General features: G+C 38.8%; 1 protein-coding gene across 2 annotated transcripts in view; it reads left to right on the top strand.

Moving 5' to 3' along the window:
- Kair1d (Kainate-type ionotropic glutamate receptor subunit 1D) overlaps positions 1-21,770 on the top strand; it is a 205,829-nt gene that overhangs the window by 66,784 nt on the left and 117,275 nt on the right. For both annotated transcript variants that reach the window (XM_078177539.1, XM_078177540.1), the window contains exon 3: positions 17,090-17,274. In XM_078177539.1, the coding sequence (XP_078033665.1) occupies positions 17,090-17,274 (185 nt within the window). The remainder of the gene's footprint in view (positions 1-17,089; positions 17,275-21,770) is intronic.

Here is a 21,770-nt window from a genome sequence, read left to right as displayed (position 1 = left end):
AGGAATCTTAACGCAATGTTTGGAATTTTCCTTTTCTTAGGACACGAACTATAGGTTGAAATTTATGGTATTAGGGCTTTCTATGATATTAGGTTTTTTTCAGATGTCATGTTGCGGTTTGTAATATTAGGTATTTTTCTGTTATTGGTAGAATTACTGTTATCGATCAAATTAACCGTTATGAAGGTGTTGAATGTTATGGTTGCTGGAATTGGATATTATGTTGAAATTTATAATATTAGGCTCTTTTATAGTATCAGGTTTCTTTCATTGTAATCATTGTATTGCTAAAATTGTCTGCTATATATTATACTGAATATTATAATCGCTGGAATTGACTGTTATACTGAAATTTATAATATTAGAATCTTTTATAATATTTGCTTCTCGTGGGTGTAATACTTGCATCGCTAAAATTATCTATTATAAATGTATTGAATATTATGACTGCTGAAATTAGCTATTATAATATACGTATTTCGTTAGGTATTGTTTTACATCTTTAAATATATCATTTCTTTAAAAACCTGACAAATATAAGAAAACATAATTCGTTAATTATTATAAATAATTTGTAATAACCTCTAATAACTAACAATTTATAATTAATAATCACCAACGACAATAATTCTCATCTAATGTGTATAGTAATCTAACGGCTACAAGTAGTAAATAAGTCTTGCCTACGCCTACGACTAAATCTCATTTATCTGTTACATATTTATTTCTTATACACTTATTAAACAACATTTAGTCGTGATTTTACGCAAGTTGCATTGACTATTCACAATCACTAAATTACCGCTAATTTTTATTAACTTACGTTTAACTCTTTTGGCATCAAAAACAAAACGAAAAAACATTATTTAATTCACCTGTATCAAAACAATCAGACTTGGCCCAAATGGATAGATTACTTTCTTGTTAGAGAATTCAACGTCTAAAATACGTTCTAAAGGCGTGTTCATTTATAACACAGGACGTTTATTCGAAAGATGTTTGTAGGACGTTCGTAGGACATTAGAGACGTCTTAAAGATATCTAAACTCTAATGACAGTCTTATGAGTCCGCAGAACGTCCATTCATCGTCCAAAAGACGTTTAAAATACGTTCTAAAGACGTTTCGATTTAGAATACCTGACAATGTCCTAACTAACGAGTTTCTAGGACGTTTCTAAGACATTCTTAAATAATTACTTTTCATCTATTTAAAACCCCATTCAAGCAACAGCCGTTTACTTGATTTAGTCTATTCCGAGACACTTTTAGCCATCAAAAGGTAAAACGAGAAAAGATTATTTAATTCACCTGTACCGAAGCGATAAGAGTCGAGCTAACTGGATAGATTACTTTCTCGTTAGAGAATTCAACGGAATCCAATTTTTCTTTGAACGCGGTAAGATTGATTTTTGATCCCAGAATCGGGCTTTTCTGCTCACTTTGTGTCACGGCGTCGTTCGAGCTACGGTAACTCTTTCGTTTGTGCAAGACGACGGAGTCCCTTTCCGAACGGCCGACGTCTCTTGTTCGCGTCGACGGATCCGAACGTGAAACGAGCACCCCTCGTTTCGCTTTTTCTCGCGATTGCTTCCGAGAGAATAGTTCGATCAAGCTTTTCACTGTACCGTTACTATTGCCCCGTTCGTCGATTCCTTATTCCAGATAGCACGAAGACGTCTTTAAGACGTCCTAAAAACGTCTCGCGCATGGTACCAGGAACGCCTTTAAGATGGTTCGTCTTACATTGAAGTTTTGTACACTAGGAAAGTATTTAAAACGTCCTAGAAACGTCTCGCGTGCGGCACTAGGGAAGTCTTTAAAATAGCTCGTCCTATGAACGTCCTGTGTTATAAATCTAGACGTATTTTATGCTTTGTACTTTTATAATTTGTATACTTTTATACGCTTTATTTAGTTTATATAATTTGTAGTTTTGTACTTTATATACTTTATATTTTATAGTTTATTCTTTGTATACTTTTGTACGCTTTAGTTATTTTATATGCTTTATAGTTTCGTGCTGTATACGATTTTTTGTATACTTTATACTTTATGGTTTTGTGCTTTTATACCTTTTTATACATTTGTACTTTGTGCTTTTATACTTTATTTCTTTGAGGTACTTTATATTTTTATATTTTATACTTTTATACGCTTTATTTCTTTGATATACTTTATACTTTTATACTTGTTTTGGACATCTAAAAGACATCTTACGGATGTTTCACGGACGTCTCAATATTGTGGCGGTCCGAATATTGTACGAACGACATAGGAAAATCTCAAAAATATCCTATATTAAAAATCAAGACGTTGAGAAAACATCACAACGACGTCACTAATTGAATGTCCTTTTAACATCCGAAGTAAGACGTCCTTACATTAAAATGAAAATCTTAAAGTCAATAAATGCTTATTTCAATAAAAATGTCCGCGAAGTTGCAGTTATCGAACAAAATTTACTCCATTTCACCATCTCTAAATAAATATTTATCAAACGCGCTCTCGGTCGAACCGTAAACGGCGATGTTGTTCATTGAAATTGGTAAAATTCAGACATCCCTTAGGCTCCTTTAGGCTCCAGGCGACCCCGTAAAAATCGTTGAAACGCGCATCGTCCTCGAACTCCCCGAGAAATCCAATCAGAACGCAGCGCCGCTTTCCCCATCGGGACGCAAGATAACAAGCATTGCGAAGATGCAGATGCAATATTTACGTTGCGGCTGTCTTCGAATGAAACGGGCTGCTCTAATGGAATTTTAAATTTTAATTGCAACCACGCAGCCTCTATTTTCGTCGGCAAAAGGATCGCCGACCCGGCTTTTATTACCTCGATCATAATTCCGGGAAAGCAGCTACACTAACATTAATGTTTCACACTCGGAGCTATGCGCAGCCTTTCAATTTCTCAATTTCGCGTCTAACATGGCGCCGAAATGCACACCTTTAACGATATTTTAATATACGACGTTAATTAGACGGAATGTAAATAATTTCGAAACGCGGAACAGCTGCGATACCCGTCAGACAGCGTTAATAAAACGAATCGGAATAACCGTCGATAAAACAAAAGTTGTTAACAAGTAAATAACGATCGGAACGGATCGGCCGTTGCGGCCTGGATTCCTCGAAATACGAAATTGAATCAAGATACAATCTAACGAAAAACAAAGTGGAAAAACGGCGCGCCCGTCGATGGTTTATCGAGCACGAATCCGCGTTGCTCGAAAAATTACACCTGGAACAAGAGCGATCGAGCCCGGTATCTTGGTGCACGCTCGAATAAATACAGCAACTGGAATAAATTCAATTCCCTGCAACGGAGTCCATCCAATTCCCCGCATCTCCGTATCTAAGAGCCAGTTACGCTGAAAAAGCTGCGTGGTCCTCGACGATCGAAGGCGGGATCGATCCGAGATCTCGACAAGACGCATTCGTTTGTCCGCGGACTATGCCGGATTATGGTAATTCTGGTTGCAGGATGAACGCCGGGGGAAGATACCGGAAGATGAAACGGTGCGGGCTACTGCACCGAGTGCTGAGTAGATTTTCGTGTGATTTTAATCCTTCGATGGGGAACACGGAATCGTCGTTTAATCTTCCTTCTAACCTGCTCCCAGACCGCCGCGTTTACGGCTTGAGGTTACGTCCGCCTGCACTTTGTCTATTGAGTGTGCGGGGGTACTTTTTATATTTGAATGCGGAAGAATGTGTTTGATTATATGGTTTTTGATGGACTATTTAGTAATTTCAAGTGGGAAGACATCTTTAAGTCATCTCTAAACGACATATTACCTACGGCTTGATGTTGCAACGACTTTAAGACGTCTCGAATGTTTTGCGAATGTCGTAGAAATATGTTGGGTTATTATACCAAACTTATGTCAAAACGTCCCTCATATAGCATGTTTAAAAGACATCTTATGAACATCTTTAAGACGTATAGAATAATAATATAACCTTGACGTCTATTTTGAGATATCTTTAGACCCTCTAGAATTATAATATAGAAGATATCTTATCGACGTCTGTTTTGCGACGTCTACAAGAGTTTCGAATCTGCTACGAAAAGTCTGGAAACGTTTTAAAGTGACGTTGTTACAACGTCTTAAAGGCGTCCATTTTAGGTCTTTAAGACGTCTTATAGCAGATTTTGAAGAATATCCAATTTGGGACATTGTTACGTCGTCTTAAACATGTCTGTTTTGAGTCCATTTTAGGTCTTCAACTCGTTTCATTGCACATTTCAAAGGACATCCAATTTAGGTCGTTATTCTTGTAAAAAAAGACTCGCAGAGCGATTACTCTTGTAAAAATAAATGATAATTGTACTATCGTAACAGCATTCGCCGGGTAGTTTTCATGGCGTTTCCGAAGCCTTGTCGCGGAAAATAAAATGGCGTGCGCCAATTAGCGCTGCCGCGGACGGCTAAGACTTTGACAGGCAGTTGACGAGCGGATCGCCATTTGTCACCGTCGCGTTTTCCGCGCGATCGTTACCGGGCGTTGTCGATGTGTTGGCACAACGATCTTCTCTGTTCCCAGCGCGGCGTGGCGCGGCGATATGTTTCCGGGCTCGTGAACGAGCGAGCGGATTCGGTCGCGGAATATTGGGCTGCACGCTCCGAACGCCTTTGCCGCTCACGGAATTTCAGCGGCGAGGGACGCGAAGGGTACCTGGGAGAGCAATGGCTAAACGAACGGGGATGGCGCGGACTATTTTTTTCAGGGAGCACGGTTGATCGGCTTTTTGACGGCGATACGCATTGTTCTGAATCAAGCGACTCGCCTCGGCGCGAAGCGGATACTCGCACGATGCTCCGGTTTCAAGAATTTTTAGTGACATTTAATGAAAGAGACAAGTTTTCAAACTGCTAATTATTCAATTACCATTGCCTTGTGCATTAACAGCGGAAAACTGGAGAAATAAATTGAATTCGCCATATGTTTTAGTTATTGTAAACTGATTGTTGAGGTGTGCGCGGTGCCGTCCGAAATTCACTCGGCTTCGCGGTTGTAAGGCGTGAAGTTATCTGTTGTAGAATGTACGGCACTCGACGCGGCACGGTAGTTTGACGAATTAACGAGGAACTACCTAGCTATATTTAAGATATTGTTGTGACTCCCATAGTCTCCTTGTGAGACGTTCGTTCGTATGTTAGCGGTGTGCCGATGTATTGGAGACCGATGTCTCTCATTAGACGTTTTGAAGAAGAGTGTGTCTTTACGAATCGTTCAATCGTCGAACTCGGGATTCGTCTGGGGGTGTGGGCGTTTCTGCTTTTTGGGGGTTTCCTCGAGAAATTGCACTTCGGTATGATAGAGGGGCACTGATTGGCTTTTGCCGATTGCTGTAGAGTACCAATAGGAGGAGTACCGAATAGGGTGACCCTTCGAATTACCCGGTTTATAGCACGTCCCAGCTGTGGGCTTCGAAAATGCAATTAGGCAGTTCTCTTAGAAATCTTTAACTTTATGACACGTAATGGTTATTGAGGAAGGCGGTAATGAAATTAACATGCTTCTGGGTGCCAGATGTATAAAAAGCCTTCTTCTCAAAAATAACCTTCCTCGCGTCCGTATCATAAACCCCATCGGCAGAAACTGCAGGTGTTTCCGTCTTCGGGACGGAACACTGATAGTGCGCGTTTTATATAGAATATTATGTATTTAGTATTTAGTATATGATATCTAATCCTCTATATTCAGTATGCGGTATTTAATATTCGATATTTCATCAAACTTACGAAAAACCAGAAGATATTTATTTTTTATTTATGAGTGATGAATTTTTCGATCTTGTCGTTATAGAAATGAATCCGTATGAGCAATAATGTTTATCTGAACAAACATCATCTCGATTAGATGAATGGGAAGCAACAAACAAAAACGGGATAAAACGTTTTCTTGGACTTATTATGTGGATGGAAATTGTAAAGCTTCCAGAAATAAGTTTGTATTGGTCTAAAGATCCGGCATATTCGCTGACTCTTCCATCTTCAATAATGTCAAGAAGCGGTTTGAACTTTTGCAACGAATGTTGCATTTTAACGACAATGACAAGGAAAATGTAAACGACCGTTTGTATAAAATTAAAACAATCATTGATATGTTGAATGAAAATTTTGAAAAGTATTTTGAACCAGGCGAAATTGTTTGTGTAGATGAATCTCTGATTCCTTTTCGAGGTCCCATCGTCTTCAAAAAATATGTAAAATAAAAAAGACATTAGTACGGTATGAAAATATTCAAATTATGTTCAGCACCGGGATATACGCTCGCCTTCAAAATTTATTGTGGGGAAAAAACGGATATAGGAAAAACAACACCTACCAATGTTTTTCTGTCATTGTGCAAAAGTATATTTCGTAAAGGTCATACAATATGTACCGATAATTGGTACACAAGTATCAAATTAGCCAAAAAGCTAGTTGCTCGAAACACTTATCCGATGAAATCGCCGTGGAATTCCAAAAGACCTACTTTCAAAAAAATCAGTGATGGTTTGACGATACTGAAATGGAAGGACAAGCGTGATGTCCTTGTATTATCAACGAAACACTCCAATGAAACTGTGGCTATGCAGAAAAGGGGGAATATTGTTATAAAACCGAAGGTTATCGTGGATTATAATGAAGGGAAATCTTATGTAGATATCTCCGATCAAATGGCTTCATATTGCAGTACCCTACGAAAATCAGTAAAGTAGTATAAAAAAATTGTATTTGAACTTTGCCGGAACACAGCTGTAGTGAATTCGTGGATTATACAGGGTGTCCCAGAAATCGTAGCGCAACCAGGCAGGGAGTGATTCTACATAAAAAAAGAAGAAAATATTTTGGTATAACTTTTTTTCATCCGGTGTTCTGTGTTCGTAATAATCGACTTCAAAGTTCGTTCAACTTGTAAACCATTTAATATAATTTGTTTGTCGTGTATTTCACTGCTCTGCTTGTCTCTGTCCGGGACAGTGTATTCAAACATTGACATCGATGGAAAAGCGTCTACACAGTGCAGTTTACAATAAGAGTCATCGTTTATTAGACCGCGTAATAGTTCGTTTCTTCCCATTCCTTCGTCTGATTAAGGCCACTTTAATTCGACAAGAAGGCGCTGCAAAATTTGTTACGAAAAAGATGTTAAAAATTTAGGTCCCCAATCGGCAAAAAACTGTACTGTAAAAGTGGCAACATTCTGCGATTGTTGTGTGGATAAACCACACTTATGTTTGCCATGTTTTAACAAAGTTCATCGTAACATCCCTTTCTAATTGCATACAAACTTGAATTCAACTAAAATGTTAAATTTTAAACTGATATAGGCATGATAAACAAAATTATATGCGCGGATGCAACTCGCTTGGCATAGTAATGTTTAGCCAGGTATTTGTTAAACTAATTCCTAGAAAAATAAATTTATTGGTTTGTTTTGTTATGCATGTTAAACTATACAAGCTTCCCTTGATTATTATGATTTTTTCACTATTTTAATTATTGTAAATCATACGCCAGAAACAAAATAATACAATTGTAAAGCGTGGGGCGCATACGCTCCATACATTTCTTATTCGATGTTCGATATTCGATTAATATTCAAAATTTAATAATCAATATCTACTATGTCTACAGATATAAGAAATATAAAAGTCAATAAAATTAAATAAATACCTCAATCATTCTTTTTATATTATAAAGATCACACCTTCCTAATAAAAAATCATATATTTATTTAGTCATTGCTAACAATAATATATAAAAGAGTACCATCAATGGATGCTTGAGAAATTTAAAAAATTCCCTATATTCAACAGAATATAGCTTTCGAATTACAAAAGCCTCCATATTTTTACAAATAACAATATTTTCTGTACACCTTGCTTTAACAACGATGAAAAAATCATGTCTGCATGAAAACGAATTTTCTTCTTCAGCCACGTTTGTCCCATAAAACGTGTTTCATAAAACATCGCATGTGTAAAATATAAATATGAAACACATATTTTCAATATAAAATATGCTTCACATAATCACATTTAAACGATATTCTCTTAAATAAAAAATAACAATAAAAATTTATCGAAACATGTTATTCAACAAAAACAAAATATATATATAATATCCTTTACCGAAAAAAATGACTATTTTTCAATTACGTTTGACAAAAGTTTCACAGCGATCTAATGGTAGAAAAATTGTACAACCTAAACCTTCGAAAACCGGACCACCGTAACCTCCCTTAAAGCTTGACGACAAACCCCCTTGGTGTTTGCCTCGCGTTTTTCCCATTCGAGGTCAGTGATCAGGACTCAATAGCGCAGAAGCCATAAATGTCTATACTTCGCGCTCTTTCCCGGGTCTCTATGCCCGTGAAATAAAGTACCCCATTAACCGCGGCGATATCCACTGGCCGGAAGCGGCGATGTTTTCCGCGGGCCCGTATCGTCGACTATTATGTTAAGGATATTTAAGGAACAATTTATGTCGGTGGCTGCGGCTACGTGCGATCGATCTTAGCCGCGATGCTATCGCGGAAATCTGTGGGACAGGCCGAGACGGAGCGTGTCGTATCTCAGACGGGCTATCGGGAGCCATTCGGCGTTCGAGCGGATGAAATTCCATAGAACCATGGAATTTACAAACCGTGTCCTTTGTCGCCGAGAATAAAAATTAAGGGTCCGTCCTAAGGGGACTTCGATTATTAAAGTAGGAGAGCTCTTCCAAACGAACTACCCCATCTTTGAAATGATAAATTTATTAAAGTGGAAAAGTGAATATCTAATTTTCAATATTTTGCAACGTCTGCTGTTATTATTGTAGGGATCATTACTCGGAAATCCCACGAAACTCCGTGGTAATATAACAAACGGCAACAAACAATGTTGAGTAACAAAACAAGTAACAGTAACAGTTTATTAGTGACATCGTACAGCCACCTCTTGCGACTTAAACAACAACGCAACGTAATAACAACAATAACGACTATAGTTAACAACGACAACGCGACAACTATATTCACGACAACTACTACAACAATACACAATTTTTCAGGGCAACGGTTCCCTCACGAGTGCCTAGATATTTTTCGTCGACCCTTCCACCCAGTCTTTTGTCTCATCACCTCACCATTCTCTCTCTCTCTCTCTCTCTCTCTCGCATATAGTCTTTCACACTGCGTCTCATTGTTGCTCCTTCGCTCTCTTTCTTTCCTTATTTCCCTCTCGCGCGTTGACTCTTTACCTTTCGACCACACAGGACTTTGAGGAACTTATACAATGATTTCAGATCACTCGAAGGTGCTCAAAAATTCTGTCAACAACCGTCTCAATCATTCTGTATTTTATGACTCGCACTCTCAAACATTCCATCTTTCCTGCTCGGAAAAATACCCTACAATATTATATCTATGTTATTTCTAATATTTGTATTAATTATTATCGTTTGTAATATATTAAAGTACCCCATCACTTTTCCCGTGCCAGGCTATGTATGACGACGAGAGTATGCTCGATGAAAATCCGCGACATAGTGTACGCGAAATAGTGAATGCCACTAACATTCCCAGTACATAATCATTTAATCGAGGAGAGATATGTGTTTCGGTATGAAGTTTCAGTTCAAAACCAATTCATGGCGACCGACCTCATGAATCGCATTATTCTACTCTATTCCACTTTATTCTATTCCCTTCTACTCTATTACACTTTATTCCACTCTGTTATATATTATTCCGCTCTATTCTACTCTATTACATTTTATTCCACTCTATTCCACTCTATTTGACTCCATTTTACGCTGTTACATTCTATTCAACTCTATTCTACTCTACCTTACATTATATTCTGCTCTATTCCATGCTATTCCACTCTATTCCAAGCAATTCAACTTTATTTAACTTTATTCCACTCTATTACACCCCTTCTACTCTGTTACACTCTATTCTGCTCTATTCTACTCTGTTAAATTTTGTTTCACTCTATTCTACATTATATTCTACGCTATTATACTATGTTCCACGTTATTATATTATATTCCACGCTATTCCATATTTTCTTAATAGATCATTCTCTATTACTCTATAGTGATATATAAAGAGAGTCTATTACACTCTATTCTATTCTGTTCCATTTTACTCTATTTTACGGTATTTAATACTGTGCTCTAAATGCTCTACGCGCGATTTGCTTCTTCAGCGACATGAACAAAATTCTTTTTTAATGAGGCTTATCGTCACTGGAGACGTGACTTGGATTTTATATGAAAATGTATATCGAAATGCATTTGGTCTAAGGAAAATCGAAATTGAACTGTTGCGAAGCCAAAGCCCGATCCAAAGAAAGTTCTTTTGTGCATTTGGTGGGATTGAAAAAGTGTAGTGTACTATGAGCTTGCGGAAGCAAAATACTGCAAAGTACTGTAATGAACTGAATAATTTAAAAGCCGCCACAGTCGAAAAACGGGCAAAATTGGCGAACCGACGAGGTGTCGTTTTTCATCGCGACAACGCAAGATCGCATGTTACGTTACCCGTAACACAGAAACTCTTACGTTTGATTCGGACGTTCTACCTTCGTACTCCACAAACCTTGCCATAACCAATTACTACTTGTTTCTCTCGTTAAAAAATTCTCTCTATGATAAATGTGAGAAATCCGAAAGCGAAATAAAAAAGCACCTCGATGAATATTTTGCAAGTATGTCTCAACCGTTTCGGAAAGAAGGCATAGTGAGGTTTCCTGAGAGATGGAAGATGGTAATAGTGCAGAACGGTTCATATTGGACCGTTTATTTCGAAAGTGGTGTAAGTCTATTTTTGAAAAAATGAGATACCACATAATTCATGCTTAATTTAATGTAAATTTTTTATGTATAACTAGTCTGTGTTTAATTTCTTATTAAATTACCATGTTTTGTACAATTTAAAATTGGTCGGTAAACGAAATTGCATAATCATCGATTATGAAAGTGGTGTAAGTCCTATTGACAAAGGTAGGTGGCTTAGCAGATGGTTACCGAACAGTAGCCTGTTATTTTAAAATTAACATGATAAATTCATTTTACACGAAATGAAACGAGAGAATTTTGTTTCAATAAAAATTTTTCAAAATGCGATTAAAAAACATATAAGAAAGAACCTTTAATAATTTTATTACCTGCATAAATAAATTTATTACCTGCACGTTCTGAAAGTCCGCTAAAATTTGAAAATATCACCCTAGCGCCTTTGTACCAAGATGCCAGGCCTATTACTTATGAAAAATATAATGGCATCAAGCAGTTATTACCAACTTCCGGTGCATCATGCATATTGCGAAACACTGCCACATACAGAGCATAAGTAAATACTATCAATATCTTGTAATTTTAACAATGTAATTAGCGTCTAAAATTAAAAATACTACTTCTATTTTATATCGTGTCATTATTTTTAAACAAAATTGGATTAATATAAAGTATATTTTAAGTGATATTTGATTTTTTAAAATTGAAATTAAACGATTTTTACAATTGTCTAATTTTGAAAGTGGTGTAAGTCCATTTGCAGCCCGTAAGTATACATCAGTTTAGTAAAATACGCCTAACACTTATTCGAAATAAACGGTCCATATAACAGAATAAATCAAGCTTAGACAACAAATATTGTCTATTGATTTCACATAAAAAAGAGAAAGGAAGAAACTTGTGGGACATCCTAATAATATTTCAGTTTAGTAAAAGTAATTAAAGGAAGAAATCAGAGCTTTTCAACTGTTGGCGCAGAGTATAAGAGCCTGGAATTCTAAAAATCGAAGAGCTTTGGGAACGAGGACGAAAATACGGAGAGCTCGAGGGATTGGGAAGGAGCACTAATCTTGAATAAGGAAAGAGCACCGGCGGAGTCTGGGTTAGGGGGTAGGAAGCAGGAAGGACACCGACTCTCGACCGGTAGACATACTGAAACGCTAGAATGGTTCCGACACAGAAATCCTCCGGAGGATAAAGACGTATATCGCTTCCGCGAGAAGAACCAACCCTCTGTCTTCTCTGCTAGAGTAGTCGGCAAGTATAAGAAATAATAATTTCACGTGAACCGCAACGGACATCGTGTTTTGTTTGCTTCACATGCCGCAATCACAGGACAAAACTTAAGCTGTGTTTGCTAATCTGTGTTAAGTGAAGATTATTTTGTTTGTAATATTTTTGTTTTGTTTGCAATATCAAAGATGGATCGTTGTTTAGTTTAGGGGAGTTTAATTGCTGAGAATCTGAAAGAGGGGAGAGTAGGAATGATATATCGACGCAATGTGGTGTTGTTTTAAGTAAATTATAATTCGTAGTTTTGGGTATTATTTTCTGATAAGGTTGTCTGATTACTATATATTATGTATTAAAAACTTTTTTTATGCTGGATATTCTATATTTTCTATATTCTATATTCTATATCCTGTATCCTGTATCCTGTATCCTATATCCTATATCCTATATCCTATATCCTATATTCTATATCCTATATCCTATATCCTATATCCTATATCCTATATCCTATATCCTATATCCTATATCCTATATTCTATATTCTATATTCTATATTCTATATTTTATATTTCATATTTTCTACATTTTCTACATTTTACATTTTTAATATTCTACATTTTTTAATATTTTACATTTTCTATATCTATATGTATACTGTATTCTATATTTTCTATACTCTGTATTATAATAATATAAGTTGCTCATTATTTATGGTAAGAAAAAATGTAAAAGATTTTTCAATTATTTGAAAATAAGGGTGAATACGTGAGACGCGATTTTAATACTTAAATAGTGATATGATAGATAGATAGACAGATAGATGGGGGGTGGGGGGGGGGGGGGGGTAGTGGGAAAGAAGGACAGAGAAGAAGAATTACTCGACTAGAAATGTAAACACAGAACAACTCCCGTATTAATTTCGAATCGACTTTCATTGTACAAACAAGAATGCCTAATATTAAAATAATAAAATTATATCATAACAATACCATTAGATCACAACATTAATACTTTCTTAATTACTTTATAGGTGACAGGGAATAGACAAACGGCCGCAAAGGTTTAGCCTTCTTATCGTTTCTTAAAATAATTTCAGCTTATTGATCGTGCATCAAAATTTGTAACATAAGCGATCAATTACAAGTTGCCATTTTACCGCGGTAGAGGTCTGCAATTACAAACCGCCGTTAATTGTCTCGCGCGATGGGAAACCAAGGTATCAACCACTTGGCGCGAGACAAAAGCGAAGGCCTGGCGTTTCTCGAGGCACACAGAGCTTGCCAAGTGGCTTTGATACATTAGCAAGCGATAATCCTATCCGCTCGCAAATCCAGGATGATACCAACCGGATGCAAGCAACAGCACAGCCCGCGAAATACGCACTCCGCTGCCGCTATGTAATACTGTGAGCCACCTTCTTCCCCGCTACCCCTATCCGCGCCCGCTTTCTCCCAAGCAGACACCCCATTTCTCGAAGCATCCGCATCTGTTTGCGCTCCGAGAAAGAAGGACTGCGCGTCGAAAATGCTGGAACACATTTTCCCTGTCCGTTTTTACCTTCCGAGTGTCTCCCCCCTTGCCCCCCGCCCCCTCCCCTTCTCAACAGACGGTCCGCTGTTATTGGACAAAGAGGAATATTCCGCCGCGGAACTTGCTTCGCGAGGCAGGCCCTGCTTCTTTGTTTCCGCGGGAAAAACACCGTGAATTTTTTACGGGAAAAGGGAGCGGTTTTGACAACGGCGGCCACCCCGTTCGAGCCGTGTACAACCCCTCGCGAGAAGTAGTTCCCGATCGTATATACGCTTACAAGAAATTGACAAAGAATATTCGTGTTTTAGGAAATGTTGTGTAGGAGAATCGAGCCGTCTTAATGTTCCGACGTCTCGAATGTCTTAGGAACGGCATAGAAACGGCACAGAAACGTCTTGTGTCGCAATTAAAGACGTCATTAGACATCTAAAAGACATGTTATAAACAACTGTTTTCGGACATCTTTAGAACGTCTCGAATGTCCTACAAACGGTCTAGAAACGGCTTATAAATGTTCTATAAACGTCCTAGAAGCGTTTTGATGAGTTTCGGAACAGGGAAATTTGGGAATAGATTTACGAACTTCAGAACCAAAGGAAAGACGTGCGAAGGTAAGTTTAACCGCTCGTGCATTTGTTCTCCCCGCACTCGTCTTGTAGCCGACCTACTATACGTACTGTGACATATGTTCCCCGTAATAATATTATACATGTTGTATTTGATGTTAATAAATAATGGTCGCAGTTATAAAGGAATAGCTCAATTCTTACATACACCTACACAACAAAGCGTTACAAATCAGCACGTCGTTTAAAACGTCAAAAAAACGTGTTACACACGTTTTACATACGCCTCTAAAACGATTTTCTGATTTTAGACCCGTTCGAAAAGTCCAGAGCTTATTGGTCCACGTCCTCGTGTCACCTGCATAAAAGAACGTTTCAGGAAACACGAGCATTCTTCGTGAATTTTTCATAAGTATAGACGATCGAAAAGTTTTTGACAGGGGTTGTACACCGTCGAGGCTCGGAGCGGAATTCCCTCTCCAAGTCGTATTAATTCCTCTCGGGGGATCATCCTCTTTTAAAGAATATGTTTGCCCTGGCCCAACGGGCAATCACCGGTTTTTTCCCCCTCGATTTTCCTAGGACTAGATATGCGGCGTATCAGCCCACGCTAGCCTGAGGCCGTCCACTGAAATTGCATCTGGAATTTCAATATAGCGCATATCATAGCTCCACCTTAAAACGCCGCCAGGGTTGTCCGGTATTACTTTGAGGTCTCGGAAGCTCTCGAAAGCTGACTCGCGGTCCGATTACAGAGATTTCGATCGAGAGGACGTACCTAAGTGCCGCGGCCGATTCTTTTGCGACGGGAAATCAAGCCTTTGGGGGACATTAGGTGGATTTCCGCGGAACGGATGATCAAAAGCCGCGCTTAAAACCGTTCCTATCGGCGACGAGCTCTCCGCAGTGTTTCGTACGTGCGGTCGCTGCGGAATTCACGAATTCTTTCGGTCGCTGCATGCCTGAACAATTTTTAATGGCGTCGCCGGCTATACGTCCGAAAGGATCGCTCCCTCAGAAATGGCCAACATGCATTATACCGACGGCACGTGCATTGTGCCGGCGATCCTTCGCTTTGCGTCTCCTCTTTCCGTAATTCCTGGTCTTCCGGGCTACGCCGTTCAGATGCCTCGCCGGTTTTATCTTGATTTTGTATATTATTCTGAAAGCCGGCGGCCACTGTGCCGCTTCGAACTTTTACAGCTTGCTGGTGTAATGAGTCCGTACATATTCATAATGCAAGGCGGGAAGTACTCGAACAAAAATTCGGAACATTTCGTGCAGCGCGATGCACCAGATATGTTTATCACGTATAGGGGTGTTTGCTCGACACTTCTCATCCATTTATGGATGCAACTTTCATGATATTTACTTGCTATTTATGTGTTTTAATTTTGTTTCGGTTTTAGTGCTTCGAGCATAAGGTATTTTTTATTAAAATTCTGAATTATCGATCGTCTAGATATTTAAGTAAACATGCATAAGTATTTAACACGATCAAAAAACTTGTTATAACTTTTTAGTTTTTATAACTAATCTAAAATTTAGAGCCGAAAGATCTGTAATAAATTGTTTCTGACATTTCGGGTATTCCAGCAGTATCATATTTTATAACTTTATTTAATACAGAATAGAAATTAGAAATTTTATTAATAGGCTTCTGATAAATAAAGCATCGAACATTTTTATTGAATGTTCAATATTGAATAAAAATTGACGTTAAAATAAATAAAAATAAATGTAGTAATAACAATTAATAAATACACAAGTATAGCATTTATATTTATATCTTATAATACTTCATAGTTACGAATTACATCCGGTGATCTTAAATTGACGATACTTGTTTTTCTCTCATAAAATATTATTAACTATCAAGGAGCAAGTTTTCAAATTTCTGAAATTCGCGAGGTCTTTTCATAACGGCACCGGCAACATTATTTCGAAACAGGAATTCGTGGCGCGGCCATTAAAGCTATTAGTCGGTATAATCAGATCGCCACTCGATTCCTGTTTTCATAAATTATCCAATAAATTGAAATTTGCATAAACACCAGCAGCCCGGCCGTAATTGAATAATTAAACTCCGGGCGGCATTGATGGCCCACGCCACCCTAATTATTCATCCAAACGCGAGCAAGTCCGGCTACTCGGAAGATTACTGGCCCCGGAGCTCGAGGATCTCGCGAAATCCTCTAAAACCATCAAACTCGGCTAGAGAGAAAAAAATTAATGTTGTTCCGGGGGGAAGTTGTAGTTCGGGTTGCACGGCTGCCAGGGAAACAGAGCTTCCCGGGGCGCTTTTAACGACGAAGGGATCCAATTTAGAAAATGCTTCTCCTCCGTGACTAATTACCGACTTCGACGACTAAGTAAAATAATCGCTTTAAACGTATTAACGTAATTCATCGAATACAGTGACATACCCGAATGCACAATTTTGTTTTACAATGACGCGCTGCTATTGCTGCGACCCTGTAATATGGCCTAACCCCGAATAACACGTGAAAATAAATGTCGTACGAGAAAATGTTTCCAGTAAAAGTTGTATGGCTTTTTAGGGGAGATATTATGGTATAATCAATTTTATCTTATTATGATTTTTTATTCAGGTAAAAAGGTCACCTTCAATTTATTTAATGTAAATTATGGGATTAGAATAAAGCGTTGAATTATAATACTAGCGAAATAAATAGCATTGATCATTGTAAATAATGATAAAAAATACAATGTAATAAAAATACTGTAAAAATACAATGTAGCTGCTGGTTTACATTCGAGTTAAAAAATATTAAAAATATTCTTTGAAACATGGATTATATTAATTATAAAACGTTTTCTAAGCGAATGTCAATATATACTCCCTGGAGAATAGTTTGACATTTGTCGAAGAAAAGCTCCATTGAATTTTCAATAACTGATTCTATCACTCGGAATATGTCATTTAACTATGTTCATTAATGCAACGTATTCGATTACAGTGTGCCATTTGCTTCGCAACGGAGTCGCAGCGATTTTTGGGCCGCAGAGCGCGCACACCGCGTCCCATGTGCAGAGCATTTGCGACACCATGGAAATCCCGCACCTGGAGACACGCTGGGATTACCGACTGAGACGGCAGAACTGCCTCGTCAACCTTTATCCGCACCCCACCACCCTCTCCAAGGTACGTGCACATGTATTATGTATACAGGGTGTCCGAAAAGTCAATCGCAATCGTGAATGAGAGGTTCTTTATGTAATTCGAAGTAACATTTTCCTTTGCGGAAATGTTCTACGAGGTATTATCAGTGAGTTATTAACGAAAAACACTGACCAATGAGAGGCGAGGGCAAAAAGCGGCTGTCATTGGGCAGAGCCCTCATTGATGCGACCACTACGCGCTAGAAAAGCTCCTCTCTCATCGGTCATCGTTGTCTGTAAATAACTTGATAACGATGCATCAGAGAACATTCTTTCAAAGGAAAAAGTTGCTTCGAAACACCTTAGGAACCCCTCAGTTTAAGTTCGCTGGATAATTATACTATTATATATACACTTTTTCGTCTATATCCTAAAAAAAACTTGAATCTATTCCAGTGAATTAAACATATCTTTCGCGTTTAAGACGTGTTAGACAAATTCAATTTCTTCGAACATACATGGGGTGCGATTTTGTACCTGCGTCTTTTCCATAAATAGTGAACATTAGAGAAAACGGTAGTGTATACGCATTTTTAATATGTTTCAATAAAGTTATCGTTTAATTAAACGAAAGCTGCGTACTTGTTCGCGTCGTATAAAACCGCGAATTAAGACGAATTCGACCGAGCAGTACACCGTAGTCTTCGAGGACGTACGTTTTCAGTTCGAGAAATCTATTCGGGGCTGGTTCGTGCTCAAGAGCGGTCGGGGGGTGTGCTTTCCACGGTGGCTGTACTTACGGTCTCGTTACGCGGCTCTAAAGCGGAAAGAATGCGCGTAAAAATGTTTTACGTCCGCGTAAGAGTCGAGGCACAATTGCGCGCGGCTCTCATTTAAATCTGACCTCTGTTGCGAACAATGTAGCCAGCGTATTCTTATTACCGTTCTCCGGCCCGTGTACAATGCAACATTCTACGCAACCCTTTCGACGAGAAATATTCGACTGTGAGCTGAATGCCAAACAAAGAATGCTTCGGAGAAAAGCACGGCGCATTCGAATTACTCGAAGCGAATAACGTTATTCGATGTTTTCGACGGTTTCCATGGGAAACGAACAGCATCTACGAACCCCAAAAATGTACAAGCTACCCCATATCTAAACATCGTCCATGTTTATCTTTGTTACGATTATTCATTATTTATTACAAGTGAACCTTTACGAACTCGTTAAAATTCGGAAAGATTTTCTTTCGCGTGTTCGATATAATTGAATAATTAATGCGTTTTGTAACTATTACATGAAAACTCTCCATGCTCTAGTCTTTGGGCAGATCGTCGAATATGCTTTGCGTAACATTGTCAAAGAGTTTCCGTCATTAATATTAATGTTGCTAAAATATTCAGCGCGCCTGAAAATTCGCGCGAACTGCACCGGCCGTAACAATAACAAATGCTCCGGAACAATAGCTAATTGCGCTACTAATGCATACGTAAAATGCACCGCGGTTACATTACGCGTCATTTCGACGCGTCGTCTACCACCTCCCCTAAAACAGCTTCTTTAAATTAATGCGTGAGTTCGATAAACGAAGTAAATAACAAAGTAGGAGTGCGACAGGTTGCATTTTTAAATATTAAACACACGTTATGGCAGGGTTCAATAGGATTGTATTAAAAATGTCCATTTTAGGTTCGTTTTAAGTCTGAACGTCTCAAGGCTTGAAACAAACGTCTTTGAGACGTTGAAAGGACTTAAAGACATATTATGGACGATTATTCGAGCCTTGCAGTACGATATTCTTTAATACAACTCGAATGTACTGCCCTGGACGCCTTTCAAGCATATTTGAGACGTTAAAAGGACGTACAATTTGTGAGCAAAATTAACATCTTCAAAACGTACTATGGACGATTATTTGAACCTTGAAGTACGACATTGTTTAAGATGACTCGAATGTTCTGCATTGGACATGTTTAAGACATTTTCGCGCTATCAATCTCAGGCTCTTCTCTCTGCGATTAGCCCGGCGTAACAGATAACGTTCCACGTGTTTTAAGCGTAGATAAAAGACGTCCTTCTTTCGTTTTATGATATTATTCCGCTCGATTAAGACTGGCGATCGTTCATCTTCGACTCGATTCGATTAAAAGTTGGAAGAGTGAAGGCGAGACCTTGATCGCGCGATAAAAGTTTAATGAGCAGTCGACGAGTACCGGGTGACCGTCGATCATGCTCGTGTCAAAGGCTGAAAAACTGGACGCCGCGTCATTAATCGTCTCGTTTGTGTCCGAAAAGAATAGAGCCATTGTAAATTGAACGACACGTGTCACGGTTGATGGATAATTCATGGAAAAATATTCGGGAAGTGATCGTGTTTCATTTTGCATGGGGAGTGCACCGATTTTGTCCTCGCTTATGACGTTAACGTCTTAAGGAGTTAAGATGACAACTAGTTTGAGACGTTTTATGGACGTTTTTGTTTGTAAGATAGAATGTTACTATGACGTCCGTAGAACATTCGGCATGATTTTGAGGCAACTTTATGAAATTATCAGTTCAACGGACGAGTTTGAAATAATTAATTAAAACCCACGATCCGCCATTAATGAGCATTAAAGTCAGTCGCTAGAAAGTTGAACACGAAATAAATGGTAATATTTATTCCTTCGTTCTTTAAAGCGAGCGGTTAATTTACATAATTCACAGCTGTCGGATGGCGCACGATCGCATTAAAATTCCATGAATCATTTGAAAATATCGCCTTCGCGATGTTTCCGCTTGTAATGATTTTTTTACGCACGCTCGCTTCGCAATTTCGCAATTGAGATTCGTCAGAATAATTGATAGCTTCGGTAATAAAATTCGAAAAGGTTGTTGGAACGGTTCGCAACGCGTTTCTATCGGGGTGAAAATAATTTCGGTAGCCTGAACCGATAAATGATGATTTCCGGTCGCGCGGATCCGACTTTGAAGAACGTCGATCAAAGAGGGACGTCACAAAGAGCACACAAATTACTGCGTCAGAGTAAGAATTTCAATTATAGTCTAAACGCACGCTAGTAGGAAATTGAACTCTAGTCATGCGGTGGACGTCACGGGACCCCATATCACGCCGCGAATTCCTGGAATGCCGGCTGTTGAAATGCTTCAAGTCGGCCAGTGTCGCCTGATAAAGGAACATATTGCGATCGGCCGAAAAATAACGATTCGCTGGGACATCACGAGCTCGCAATTCGTCACTTTATCAGACCCTCCGTCGGCCATATTGAATCGACGTCGCTGGCGGACTAGCTAAAACGACCACATATTGCTATCAGTCGTAAAGTAGGCAAATTCATTCGAATGCCTGAGAAATATAGGTGGAAAAATAGTTGATTAAAGTGGAGTTAATTAATTCTTTGCAGTCAGTGCTATTTCAATTGGAAATCTAAAATAATTCTTCAGACAAATAGTGTTTCCATTTTAATGGAATGTTATTCCATTTGACATAACCTGAAGCATTTTATATATTATGGTGTGGCGACTACATCCGCCATTCGCCAGCAAATGGATTCCTTTCCCGCAACTGCCTGTAACCGCTCGATTTGTATATATTGTTACGTACGGGGATTACTCCCGACGTTTCGCTCCTTCTTGAGGGTGTCTAGATAACGTCGGCAGGGAGCATGGTCCCACGATCCAAATACAAAATATTTAGTCTACCGTATGGGCGCCAGTTCAAGAAGAACCACGTGTCACTGTATCACCTGAGTCACTGTATCATCCGCGGTGTGGGCCCCCACACAAAAAATGTCTAGTTTCTGATAGACGCCAGTTTAAGGGCTGGAGCCACGTGTTCCTGAGTCACGGTATCATTCGCGGGATGATCTGGTCACGTAGGCCCAGCCCCCGCTAACAAATTTTCCAGTTCAGCCGAATATAAAAGGGCCAAGATTTTTCTCCTCATCGGGTTAGTTTCAAGTCAAATCGCGACGCGAGACGTAGCGACCGAGTGCGTATACGAGGTTGTTCGCCCCCGCCGACTTGGTGCGGAAACCAGGAAGCGTGTCTTAGGACTATCGCGAATTCCACACTACACTTGTACACTTGTAATAGACTGAACTTGTTATAATATATTAATTTTACTTGCAATTCAGTGTACAAGTTATTCATTTCATTTCCCAGTTCGAGTCAGTTGTTGGTACGATCTCACAAAGATGCACCTTTGCCGCTCGAGATGTATCGATTAATATTTCTTTTGAAGTTACGAGGCCAATTAAAATCAATCTAAATATCCACAAAACTCATTTACCTACGGCCACGTGTGCAAACTGGTCCTCGGCTCGAAACAATATACATACACCGAAACCGTCCTTGCCCTTATCCCTGTCTAAGGCAGAGCCCGCTAGAACGCCTTACTGACGAGTCCCCTAGCGGGTCCGGGACGAAACACTCTTTTCCCGCTCCTCGCTCCTCCAAATTTCCAATTTTCCTAGCGCGTCACAATGGAATTGAATTCTGTAGCTCGGGTAACAGCTAACAGCTCCAAACAATTTTTT

This window comes from Augochlora pura, chromosome 3 (assembly GCF_028453695.1).
Source record: "Augochlora pura isolate Apur16 chromosome 3, APUR_v2.2.1, whole genome shotgun sequence".
NCBI classification, from domain to species: domain Eukaryota; kingdom Metazoa; phylum Arthropoda; class Insecta; order Hymenoptera; family Halictidae; genus Augochlora; species Augochlora pura.
Note: the sequence above shows the minus strand (reverse complement) of the source record. Positions and strands in the feature narration are given on the sequence as shown.